A 13,132-nucleotide genomic window follows, 5' to 3' on the forward strand; every position below is an offset into this window, starting at 1 on the left:
AAAGTGCCGGTGCTTCTACCCCGCAAAGTCAAGTCGGCGGTGGATGGCTCAGTAACAAAGTGCCAGAGCTTCTACCCCGCCAAGAAAAAGTGCAGGTGCTTCTGAAACATTCAAATTATTGGCCCAAATCATTCCCGTTTCCAGCTTGCTGCTGTGCATTTTCCAGGTTAAGAGAGGCGAGGAACTTTTGCTCGCTTGCCTGACAAAGATTTATCAATTATGCTACAGCAATGTGCGAGGAAAGGCACACACGCACAAAGCCGCAGCAGATTGCACACACCAGCAGCAAGCAAACACATAACAGAAGTAGAGCAGTCTTCTGGAACTCGTAGAAGTAGTATCCAAAACATCATATTTACCGATAATGTTTCACAGCCGAATGGTTCGTCAGCTGGAAACACAGGGGGATTACAGCAGTAAATTACCGTGTGCCCACATGACTGGCCGAGTCGCAAAGAACAGAACGATGCATTCAGGCAATCGAGTCCCTCCCTCGTCCTGCACCGCTGTAAAACCCGCAATCATTGAACTAAAAAAAGTCTCATCATGTGCTATCCTATATCTGGCTAAGCTTTTCCTGTAACCTAAACCCATGTAACTTCTGGTAAGGGCATCATCACGTCAGTTGGCTTCTCCACGCTGCAATGATCTCCTGAAAAGATGATCTGGAATCCGGAGGGCTCTACCATGCCCAGTCTACTGTACTAGTTCCTCTGTCAAAAAGCACAAGACAGACAGAATGTCAGAGAGGCGTGATCCTGAACAGACGATTCCTAATTGTTCAAAGCAACATAATCATGCACATGATGAACAGATTACTGCTACTTGTTAACAGTATTCAGTGCCCATCTCTCTAAAATCTTGCAGTTGGTGTTCTACTGGAGATGGAACAGAGTACAGAGCATAAGCAGAAAGCAACCTTGCACTGTCGCACATGAGTAGTCTGATTAGAAATAATAGCATCGCATCTTAGTATTATCTTATGAATGAATCACTCGAGGCTAATTTGAGGCTGGGGCACACTGTTTTCTAGCAATAATGAATGTCTCACCAAATTTAATGATCTCATTACTCATGATGATGCATAAGCTGGAGCTCTCAGCAATTGCAGATTTGCAGACATGTTGCGTCCAAATTCAAACGCTAATCAACAATCATTAACCATGGATAATACGCAGATGGGCTCAGGCAACAAGAGAAAACTCACCGACTAGGCCGCCGCTGGCTGCGGCAGCGACTGAGGTGTGTGTATCGGCGGAGGTGGAGATGGCGGCGGAGGTGGCTGGGGTTTGTGTATCGTCCGAGGTGGAGATGGCGACGTCGGCGAGAACCCGCATGCGCTCGATCTCTAGGTCCCGCATGGCCTCCAGGCGGCGGTCCTCCAGCCGTGTCGCCTCCATCTGCTTGGCCGCCTCAACCCGCTCGTACGTCCCCGCCAGCCTATCCAGAGCAGCCGCAACCTCCGTGCAGGCCGCCCCTCCGTTCCCGTGGTGATGCTCCGCGGAGGAGCTCAGCGGCGACAGCGAGACGGTCGTCCTCCGCCGCTTGGGCACCGGCGGCCAGTCGCGGTACAGGGGAGTCTCCTCCTCGTGGTCCTGGCGGTCCTCCCGCTGAACCTTGGGCGCGAGGCGGTGCGGGACCGAGGGGGCCTGGCGGAGGAGCTTGGCGAGGCGGCGGAGGGAGCCGGAGAGCGGCGGCGGCGGCGAGGGCCTGGAGCGGTCGGCCCTGAGGCGCTTCTTGAGGTAGTCCATGCGGTTCTTGCACTGGTCGACGGTGCGCGGCGCGCGGCCGTCGGCGGCGCGGCGCGCGGTGACGGCCGCGGCGCAGGCGCGCCAGTCGGAGGTGCGGAGGGGGCCGCCGCCGGCGCGGAGGTGGCGCGGGCCCCAGGCCTCGAGCAGCGCGGCCGTCTCGCCGTCGCTCCAGGGCTCGGGGGTCCACGCGGGCGGGGCCGGCGCGGGGCGGCGGCGGCGGTGGGCGATGGCGGACATCGGCGCTGGCTTTGGGAGGGAGGCGTGGCGTGGGTGTGCGTGCCTGCCGTCTGAGCCTGATGGATCAATGCGAGCGACGGGGGTGCCCCTCGGGGTCGGACCCCGGAGGCCCTGCGCTGCGTCTTATATATATAGGCGCGTCTCGCGGTGGTGCCGTACCTGCGTCGGCGACTCCTACCGTCCTACGGAGCCCAGAGCGGTGCGTCGCAGCCTCGCAGGGAAGGGGAGGGGAGGGGGGAGGTTTGGTCCAACTGAACCGTGCCTGCTGTGTGTGCTGCGGCTTGATTTCAAACAAGAGGTCTCCTCTCCTGCTTAGGATTAGGAATTTTGGGGATCCATCATGATTCAACTCGATCGAGACACAAACGCTGGATTATACTACTGATTTAAAATGCGTACATTACATTGATATGTAATCTAGGGGTGATTCTTGCTTGCTAATTACTAGTACTAGCTACGGTACATGGTAAGTGCGGAGTACAACCACAAATGCAGTAAACAACACTAGGTGTAAAACAAGATACAGTGAAGCACAAACACTACTTCTCTATTCCACTGGATTTTCAGCCTACACGCATCAGCCTGCAGACCAAATCCCCCGTCCCTCTGCACACAAAATACAGTAGAAACCAAACGTAAGAAGAAGAAAACAAACTGTATTGCCGCTGATAGGACTGGGAATGGGATAGAGATCGTTTAGTTTTTACCATGATTTTAGTTGCCGCGGACTTGTTCCTCATTCTCCGCCTTCACCTTCTTGCGCTCCAGCTTCACGTCCTCCGTCTCCATCTCCTCCTTCATCTTCATCTTGAGCATCTCCTTCCTGAACCTGTGCCTCTCCATCTCCACGCGCTCGTGCACCTCCGCCAGCCTCGTCATCTCCGCCACCAGCTTCGTCACCCCCGCCGCCGAACCCCCAACCAACTCACACCCGCAGCCCTTCACGGTCTCCTCCTCCTCCTTGACGGTCGCCGGCGTCTTTGCCAGGATGTCCCGTAGGCTCGAAAACTGACGCTTCGCCGGGACCTTCGTCGTGCCGACCGATCCACTCGCCTCCTCCACCTTCTTTTTCTCCTGCTTCACGGACGCCCCCGGCTTCTTGGCGGCGAAGCCCGGAGGCCCGCCGCTGGGATCGGCCAGGAAGGCGCGGAGGTGGGCAAAGTGGCGCCACGCCGACGTCGGCTGCCCCTTGGCGGCCTCCTCCGTGTACCGAGCCTTGAGTGTAGAGATGCGCCTCCTGCAACCGGCGGGGTTGCGGCTGAAGTCGAGCCCGGCGGCGGCGTGGTGTGCGTCGACGGCGCTGCACACGGAGTCCCAGTCCTCCATGCTGAGGGGGCCTCGATTGCGGCCGAGGTACAGCGGGCCCCAAGCGTCCACGAGAACGGACGTCTCCTCGTCGCTCCAGTGCATGTCGGACGAACGAACGGCCGGCCGGCGTGGGACTGGGAACTGGACTGAGAGTCTGAGAGTGCAGGGTGGTTGCGAGCGATTTGAGCTACTGTTTCACGTAGTGTTTGTGGTGTTCAGTTAAGCAGCGGAGCCTGCTTTGCTCTTATAAAGCAGCGGCGTACTGAACCAGCCGCGTACTCAACGACGGTAAATAAGTAAATTGATGAGGAGAGAATGTTGTACATAAATCATCCTTTTCATGGCGTGAAGATCACCTGTGAGTTGAGTAGCACTTTGTCTTCTTCTTTTTTTGGACGTGGTGGACAAGTGCTATGGGGCTGTTTGGTTGTCATCCTCAAGAATTTTTGCCTGACCGGAGGTCTACCCGAGATCATTTTTGTTTTATTCAGATTTTTGTACCTGGGTCGATGAACCCCCTACATTTCTAATGCAAACGCTTATAAACGATGTAACGATATTTGATAAGGAATATAAAAAGCCCCCAGGCTTGCTGGTAAAAAATAAATATAGTGATACGTTTGAGTTTCATCTACATACTTCAGTAAACAAAAAATATCATGGGTAGATTTATTTGTGCAGTTTGCTTTGAAAGGAGAAACTCCATACCATACGCCATGTCCTCTGCAGGTGGGGCTCACTGCGTCCATGAGCGGCGTTGGTTGGATCGGCCGGCGGGGCTGTGCGTTGGTTCATTTCAAACTACTACTAAATCGGTCTCGTGGTTGGGAATTTTGGGGGTCGATCTTCGCTTTGCATTGCCAGCTCTCAGCGGTCGGCCAATTCCTTGATTGGAGACACAACGGGGGCTCGTCAATATCATGGCCTCACCCTCACGCGCGGCACATGTACAAACACTGGATACTTACTGATTTAAAATACATATAATTTACGCTGAGTGACACACATAAACATTCTTGTCACCAAGTACAGTAATTAACAAGAATGAGCTAAAGTACCCAGGCAGTAAATAAAACAACTAATAAGAGTAAATAAAAGGTCGGCTAATTCTTTCCACACAAACACCGGCCGATACTTACCATACACTGCCTTTTTTTTCGCATCGTGCCGTACAGTGCCCCCCAATTCTTGTTTAGCTAAGGTACTCTACCGCTAAGAGTAATAAATAAAACAAGAGGTAATAGCACTCCAGATCCTAAAACTTGCAGGGAATGTAATGTTTTGGTCCAAAACTTAAAAACTGAACTCAGCCCTCCCACAACTTGCAACTCATATGATGTTTTGGTACAAAGCCAATCACAACGCGACAAGTGGCGCCACGCTGGCTGAGCCGGTCGTCGCTGCAGTTTTGCAAATACCCCCGCCCATAGTTTATACAGAATTAAACTGCACTACACTGAAGAACAAAACTGCATAATAATTAAACAAAATAAATTGATTTCATTTATTTAGAGTTGAACTTAAGACCGCACGCTTACTAAACAGGTGCTCTAACCAAGCAAGCTACGAAAGCTTTCTGCTGAAATATACATCGTTCTATATAATTTATCATTTTCCTGTCATTCATGTCAAATGCCCAAAACACATATCAACACATGCAAATAATCTGTGAAAATGACGATCTTTTGAAGACAATTTTTTTTCTGCTGGTACATTAACTTTTGGGACACATGCCATGTTGCATAATGGGAAGCAAAGCATCAGAAACTCAAGAAAAGCACTGTAGTTCATATGGCTCAGTTAGAGACTTCCGGTAATCCAGAACCAAGAACTTGTCATCAGACCAACAGGCTATGCGTGAATAGAGGATACAAGTTTCTCCAAATAATGATAGCACGGTCTACATTGATAACGTTAGGAAGACTACATCTGAACAATGCATCGCCAAACAACCCAACACAGAACAAACAAGATCTTCCTGTGAAAGCAGCAATCCGTCTTGCCACTAGCAACACTACCATGTCACTACGAGCTCACCGAGACGCCATGGACGCCCGATCGACCGCTTGCCACGCTGCCGCTACCGCGGTGAGTGCTGCGTCCACGGTGAGCATTAACGCCTGAGCTGCTGGCGCGCGACCAGCCTCTTGGCTCCAGCATTTTGGTGGTGCAGATCATCAATTTCAGTTTCAGTTACTGAAATTGAAACTGTCATCGGATCATCCAATTGGATGATACTCCTTGCTTGTTCTGTAATTTGAACATATGCAGTACATGACCTCCGATGTGTGCCAAACACAGTTTCTGCTAGCTGAACATGACCTTGGATGAAATTGAACTTCATTTGTGTGTTGGTTAACTGCTAGCTGAAAAAAGCAGAGGCATGTGTATTATTGGTCAGTATACTACAGTTGATCATGTATAAGGGAAGGTTGCAATGTTGCATAGCAACACAACTCTGAAGTCATACTGTGATTTGGGATTGCTAATTTACATTTTAGTTACCATGCTTTCCAGGGGACATACAAAGAGTTATGTGGCTGTGAATTAACCTCCAGTATGAATGAACATATACATAGAGTTATGTGACTGTGAACAGTATGTGGCTGTGAACATATCCAGAGTTATGTGACGGATTCAAATCAAAACGCCTGTAAATCTTATACTCCGAGCAGCAAAAATTGCCCATTATAACGAATCGGACCTAGTTGTGTAGATTGACATCAGGTAAATGCCAAATAATTTGCACTCAGAAGTAGCTACAACTAGTACGAACCAGACCTAGTTGTATAGATGACATCAGGTAAAGGCCAAATAATGAACCTGACCTAGTTATCATTTGCACTCAGGTAAAGACCAATCAACTAGTACGAGTGCGAGTGTTCTTAGTCAGGCATTTTTACCCTTTCTGTTTGAGTGTGACTCTGCTTCTTTTATCACTTCAGAAAAGATAAATACCGTAACTAAAGTTGTGTACCTGAAAAGTGGAACTCCCATGAAAAATGGAGGACAAAAAGTAATTTTCTTTCCTAAAAGTTTAAGTTGGCGGCAACCCAATGAACACAACTTTCAAATATTAAGGGACTAACAAAGACAACCAGTCAAAGTTTCTTACATAAATTATTTACTAGTTGTGCAATATTAGCCAACTCTATGTCATAGTACTAGTTTGATTTGTTTATACAATATGATAGCAGCAGACTTGTATCAGGAATTTTTTTGCAATTGGACAATAATAATTTGCTATTCTTGTGCACACAACATATTATTAGATAATAATAACAACATGAACAAGCATGACAGAAGATCCATTTGTGCCCATCTAGTGGCCCTTTTAGAAAACTCGGTTGAACCTTGTCAACTCAAAGTGAATAGAAATAGATTAATGTAATATCTTGTACAAATAATAAATGTAACTCAGAGACAAACCTTTTCACTGGTTGTACTGGACTCGGAAGGCAACAAAAGAAAGTTTTGTCCTTGACCTCGCCCCCAAATTCAGACTCCTTTGCGATATATGTATCTGATTAATGAAGACTCCTTATCTTTTTCCGAAAGAAAAAAAAAGCAGCATAACACTAGAGATTGGTAACTTAACACATGTACACAGCAGATATAATGAATGACCACTTTGGAACTAAAATCAGAGAGATACTAATGCATTGCTTAAAAATGGAAAGTCCAGAGAGCTACAAATCAACATATAGTGCAGTCAGCAGACACCCAGAGAGATCAAGTGGTAATAACTAACTAGGGAAGAATTAGTACCAAAACTTAGGAATATACTTTACCTGCTTGAAGGTTCCAGGTTCAGTTTGAGTGCTGTCCAATAACTGCATCATTAACACAAGCCAACAATCGATGTGACAAAGTATTTCGATGACTAGAGGGAAAATGCGAGAGGGGGCGGGCGAGTGGGGAATCAGATCAAGTACTCCTTTGAGTAGAAACCGATGAGTAGCAATGGAGCAGTACATGTACCTTTCCATGTGGTTTCCTCGGTGAGTAGCAATGCTTCTAAATGCTGCTCGGTGCCGCTGGCTATCTCCCCGTGTGGCTCACCATCTGTGCAGCTTTGAGCATGTTCGTGAAGACAGTGAGGAAGACTACAAAATTCAATACAAGACCGCCAAACAAAAATTGTGTTAATTCAGTAAGCTGGTTTCTAGTTAGAGATCATCTTTTTTGGAAGTTAGCTGGTGAGCTGCAAAGTTAATTGATCAAGGGGAAATCTAATTAGAAATCTTTGTTCTGATTTGAATATTGTGAAGCTTGCGCACAACAGGTGCCATGCAATTCATAAATAAAAACTCATTTGTTCCATCACCTCTACATCAAAATCAGTCCCAGGCTGGAGTATCTTCTCTCTGCATGGAGGAAGTTCACACCAACAAATCAGCATACTAACTGAAAATGTTCAGGTTTGAAAACAGTCTTGGACTTGTAGCTGTACTTTTGAAATCAGCATACTAACTAACAAATCAGCATGGAGGAAGTTCACACCATGCAGTTCATAAATAGATTAATGTAAGTTGGTTTCTAGTTAAGCATAAAATGGCAATAAAGAATACAGGGTCTTGAAAACAGTTTTGAAAATGTCCAGGTTCTAAAATTGTTTAAAACAGTTTTGAGCTACTAACTGAAAAACTTCAGGTTCTGAAAATGTTCAGGTTTGGACTTGTAGCTGTACTTTTGCAATTTAGGACTCGAGCTCACGCGAGAGGAAGACGATGGAATTTTGTGCCGTGTTCAACTTCGCAGCTTTTCTGCTCTCTCTTTCTCTTCTTATTCAGCGATTACAACGCCTAACTGAAAACGAAAAACAAGGCCACGTCCGGGTCATGAGCGCTGCCATCCCAGCGCTCCCCGCGCGTCGCCCGCGATGCGGCCATGACCGTCTACTTCGTGCCATCCCACGATCGGGTCAGGGCCGCGGAATATCCTAACAAACTACGGCCGAGTCACAGCTCAGCTTATTTGCTAACTGAAGAAGAAAACATTCTGTCGAAACTGACAGAGAACTACACCTACGACTGACGAAACTGAAAGTGTTCATCAGCAGCTGTTAACTGACAATGGGATGCTACTTGCCGTCGGCTTCTTTCGGATTCTCCTTCACCTTCTTGTGCTCCAGCCTCACGTCCTTCAGCTCCATCTCCTCCTTCATCTTGAGCATCTCCTTCTTGAACTTGTGCCTCTCCATCTCCACGCGCTCGTGCACCTCCGCCAGCTTCCTCATCTCCGCCACGACTGGCTCACTGTGTGCAGAGCTGTCAATGCTCACCGCGGCAACCTCAACCGCACCTTTACTCAGTGCCGGGCACGCCTCTGTACGCTCAAGAAGAAGTACAAGGAGGAGGTCGCCAAGGGGCGGCCGGCGTTGGGGTCTCCCCACTTCGCCCGACTCCAGGGCTTCCTGGCCGACTCCAAGTTCTCCAACGGCCCGCCTCCCGGCTTCGACGGTAAGACTCCGGCGGCTGCTGTCAAGATGAAGAAAGAGGAGGAGGAGGAGGTGGGGAAGGAGGAGGCGAGCGGATGCGTGGGTGGATCGGCCGGCAGGATTGAGGTCCCAGTGAAGCGCCAGCGCCACTTTTCCAGCCTACGGGACATCCTGGAGCGATCAGGCGACCCGTCCCTGGCAAAGACGCCGAACCCCCAACCAACTCACAGCCGCAGCCGACGGTCGCCGGCGTCTTTGCCACGGACGGGTCGCCTGATCGCTCCAGGATGTCCCGTAGGCTGGAAAAGTGGCGCTGGCGCTTCACCGGGACCTCAATCCTGCCGGCCGATCCACCCACGCATCCGCCCGCATCCTCCTCCTCCTCCACCTCCTCCTTCTCCTCTTTCTCCATCTTGACGGCAGCCGCCGGAGTCTTACCGTTGAAGCCGGGAGGCGGGCCGTTGGAGAACTTGGAGTCGGCCAGGAAGCCCTGGAGTCGGGCGAAGTGGGGAGACCCCAACGCCAGCCGCCCCTTGGCGACCTCCTCCTTGTACTTCTTCTTGAGCGTACAGAGGCGCACCCGGCACTAAGTAAAGGTGCGGTTGAGGTCGCCGCGGTGAACATTGACAGCTCTGCACACAGTGAGCCAGTCGTCCATGCGGAGGGAGCTGCGGTTGCGGCGGAGATAAATCTGCCCCCATGCCTCAACGAGGGCCGACATCTCGCCGTCGCTCCAGCGCCCGGGCCAGTTTTGCGGCTGGTCATGTCCGACGAACAGCCGATCGGCGGACTGGGCAGCTTGGTGTTTAGGGAGGGTGGTGGTTGCGCTTGACGACGGCTTGAGCAGGGAGATGCTTCGCCTTGTGGCAATGAAGTGCCTTATAAAGCATGCACTCAACAAACTGATGTACTTACATTTATGAGAAGATTCTATTACATAAAAAAGGCAGTTGGACATGCGAGTACTGCACTTGATTGTTTCTACTGAACGTGCAGCAGACAGTGCAACCTACAATGCATGGAGTACTGCATGGATATTGCGTTTGATTCAGGGCATCACTTGATTCAATGCATGGAGTACTGCATGGATATTGCGCTTGATTTAGGGCATCACTTGATTCAATGCATGGAGTACTAGAAGCAGATCAATGCATGGAGTACTGCATGGATGTTGCGCTTGATTCAGGGCATCACTACTCTAAACCGTATTGCAAAGAGTTGAGACAAAAGAGTTGTACTGACTATGAGAGTTATACTGATCATACCATCAGAAGAAACAGATCTGTAGCCTGACTTCAAAACAGATCCATCAGTTGTGAAACGAAGCCCTATCACACTAGTGCCGTCCATAGGAGGTGAAATGCCAACCAAGTTAGACACGACACTCTGTAGCCAATCGATCTTCTTTTGTTGAGCCAATTTGAGTTTGTTGCGTAGCAACAATCTCCTTTGTAGAGGCCAATTCTTCCACTACATGCTGAGTTGAGCTTGATGCGCTTGCTTGGCCCTTCTATTTGGTTTTGGTCCATGACCCAGACCTCTGATGTAACCATATGCCTTACTAAGCACCTGCTCACCAATCTGTTGCTCTGTTAAAGGTGTTCGCCCTCCTCTATAGGTTCTTTTTGCTTCTGCAACATTTCTTCCTGCATTAATAATACAAGAAATGAAAGGAATTTACATTCTTAATTGCAGCAAGATAATAATGTATTTAAAAGCATCCAAATTCACTGTATCTAGCATTCATTTCTCCCATTTCAAAGAAAACCTGCAGTTCACTGTACCAGCACAGAAAAAAAATCAAGATCAATGTTTGGTTCCCTACAGGTCTACTCTGCAGCCTGCTAAGTGCTAACAATGTTCGTCTGCTGGTAAACCAGACGACCCCGCATTTGTCTGTTATGTGGATCAATTCAGTGCATGCAAATGTATTCTTTCGTTTCAAGTCTCAACACGTGATTTTCCAGTGAAGCACCCTCATCAGCATTCCCCTGAAGAAATGTGTTCTCGCCAACACAGTGCAGGCTTGTGATGTAAAGAAAATCATCCGGCACATGCGTTGGCCGAGCAAAATAATAAGTGTAACTGTATAATTAAGGACACACTAATTAATCTAGGGCCATTAACTATAGCTAGGGCCATAGAGGTACGCATTTAATTTAATCTCTGTAAAGTATCTCACGACCAACTTGCTTAGTCATTCGGTCCATAAACGTTTCGTAATTCTGATGAAAAAACACTTCCACGTCCACCCCCAGTACAGTGAACTGCAGCAACATAATAATGTGGTCATTTCTCCCATTTCTTGCTATCTAGTTCTCATTTGTATCTAGTATTCTCACTGCTTAATATTTCTCAACAGAAATTAATTTGGTGAGCTAAATAAAGGAAATATAAGGCCCGTGATTTTTAACAAATGCAAACTGAAAGTAAACAGGGGGGGGGGGGGGGGGGGGGGCAGCGAAACACTTCCATAGCATAGATACTCCGTTGTTACATGGTACTTACATGTTTATTCCTGGCATCTTCTGATGCCCATCCCTTCTTATCCCTAGAGTAACACTCCTTGTATAGTCTGATATCGCCACAATTCTGATAATACAAGATTTAAAGTCAGAAGACATGAATATAAGAGAGCGACGAGTTTCGATATTCTGCTTTCACCACAATTATGACACAAGATAAAGATAAGTAATAGTGACTTACTAATTCATGTTGAACAGCTACAAATGACTTTGTTCCCTTCTTGTGAACATAAGGTTGGTTTGAGCGGTTAGCCTTCCCAATTGTGGACCATTTCTACATATGGTAGTTTTTTGTGAACAAATAAGGCAGTGTTGAGTGGTAAAGATAGATGCAGAACTGTAGAAAGGTGGAAGGACTGATGTGATGAAGAACAAGCTACCTTTCAATGAAGAACATCCATCTGTATTGTACAGGACCTCCAAGCCTTGCTTGTTGTGGTAGATGTACTGCTAAGTGCACACTGATATCAAAGAATGCAGTTGGGAGAATCATTTCTAGTTTGCACGACACAATTACTATTTGTTGTTCCAACTTATCCAAGATATCCAGCTTCAATGTCTTAGAGCATAATTGGCGAAAAAATCTACCCAGTTGCAGAAGTGCATCACCAGATATCTTTGTGCAGAAACCCTCGCATTCCAATCGGGAGTATTCTCTGAAGAAGAATATGGTAGTCGTGTATCTTCAGCCCAGTTATTTTCCCTACAAGTGAACCAAAATAGTACTAGAAATGTAAAATACAACAACATAACCACATTAGCTACAAATCATTATATCTGCCGGTAAACACCTCAATCACGAAAGGAATCAAGCTGGCTACATCAATCATTTTCAGCCAGTCCACCCGACATGATAAACTAATTGATCTACTCAATTTCGGTTAAATCAGAATAATAATCCTACAGTACCCCATATATATGTCACATTGCCACTGTATTTTCAAAAGAAAACTTGCACTTTATCAAACTAAACCCGCAGCTTGCATATGTAATTATTTTATTCGCAGTAACATTATACTAAAATATAATATCACAGCAGCAGCAGTCCAAAGGAACTGTATAATGTTGTACTAGAATTGTATACAAAGACGGTCTTCAAACATTATACTACAAATTATACAAAGACAGTCTTCATAGAACAGTATTTGAAGATAGTCATCACAGAACTGTATATTCTTGGAAAACATTGTACTACTAAAATATATTACAAGTCCTGATGCTGCAAGTATCAATATGCAGTAACATTATACTGTATATTTTACTACATGCATATTATATTCACATCACAAAACCGAACTCTAGATCGTAGGCCAAGCCAATTTTCAAATCACAAACCGAATGCTACATGTATATTTTACTTCCACATTTACACAAACACTTGAAGTACATCATCTAGCCATCAAGTACTCCAAGCAAATTAATGGAGAGACACAGGGAAGGATGCAAGGACAGAGGGGAGATCATTCTTACGGGTTGAAGCCTTTGCTGGTGTTGACAGTGAGAGCGAGATCTCGTTGGCGAGCTGGGTTGCTGCAGAGCTGGTTGGGGTTGGGGAAGGAGGAACCCTAGGCGTCTGTTGCGGCAGCAGACCTTGCGACCCTCTGCTACCGCAGCTGCTTCCCTTCGACCACGCGGCCCCTGCTGCTTCCCCTCCCCCACGCAGCCGCGCTGCCACCACCGCCGCAAGGGACACGCCCGCCGCTGCCGCTGCCGCCGCGAGGAGCACGCCCGCCGCTGCCGCCGCAAGGAACCCCCAGGCGCACCCGGCGATTGTGGTTTGGCGCTTCGGCCGGCGCATTTTCTTTTGGCCCTCGAGGCGATCTAGTTCCAGTCACCCCCCAGGTTCGGCCCCAAAAGGCCTATAAATTCAA

General features: G+C 47.7%; 2 protein-coding genes and 1 long non-coding RNA gene across 3 annotated transcripts; all 3 read right to left on the minus strand.

Annotated features, from left to right (window-relative positions):
* Positions 1-335: 335 nt before the first annotated feature.
* Positions 336-2,236, minus strand: LOC109754313 (trihelix transcription factor ENAP2). The gene is made up of 2 exons (XM_020313222.3): positions 1,208-2,236; positions 336-713 (listed from the first exon to the last, which is right to left on the minus strand). Exons 1-2 carry the CDS (start codon positions 1,986-1,988, stop codon positions 697-699), a joined length of 798 nt encoding a protein of 265 aa, XP_020168811.1. The 5' UTR covers positions 1,989-2,236; the 3' UTR covers positions 336-696.
* Positions 2,237-2,329: 93 nt separating this feature from the next.
* On the minus strand, positions 2,330-3,903 carry LOC109754263 (uncharacterized). The gene is made up of 2 exons (XM_020313173.3): positions 2,696-3,903; positions 2,330-2,594 (listed from the first exon to the last, which is right to left on the minus strand). The coding sequence occupies exon 1, from the start codon at positions 3,396-3,398 to the stop codon at positions 2,703-2,705; it is 696 nt and encodes a 231-aa protein (XP_020168762.1). The 5' UTR covers positions 3,399-3,903; the 3' UTR covers positions 2,330-2,594; positions 2,696-2,702.
* Positions 3,904-5,058: 1,155 nt separating this feature from the next.
* Positions 5,059-13,100, minus strand: LOC109754301 (uncharacterized). Its single transcript, XR_002230652.4, has 10 exons — positions 12,732-13,100; positions 11,642-11,964; positions 11,443-11,535; positions 11,245-11,328; positions 10,002-10,382; positions 7,624-7,663; positions 7,278-7,402; positions 7,088-7,129; positions 6,726-6,819; positions 5,059-5,662 (listed from the first exon to the last, which is right to left on the minus strand). It is a non-coding gene; the product is annotated as an uncharacterized lncRNA (long non-coding RNA).
* Positions 13,101-13,132: the final 32 nt, after the last annotated feature.

Source organism: Aegilops tauschii, chromosome 4 (assembly GCF_002575655.3).
Source record: "Aegilops tauschii subsp. strangulata cultivar AL8/78 chromosome 4, Aet v6.0, whole genome shotgun sequence".
Taxonomy (NCBI): Eukaryota; Viridiplantae; Streptophyta; class Magnoliopsida; order Poales; family Poaceae; genus Aegilops; species Aegilops tauschii.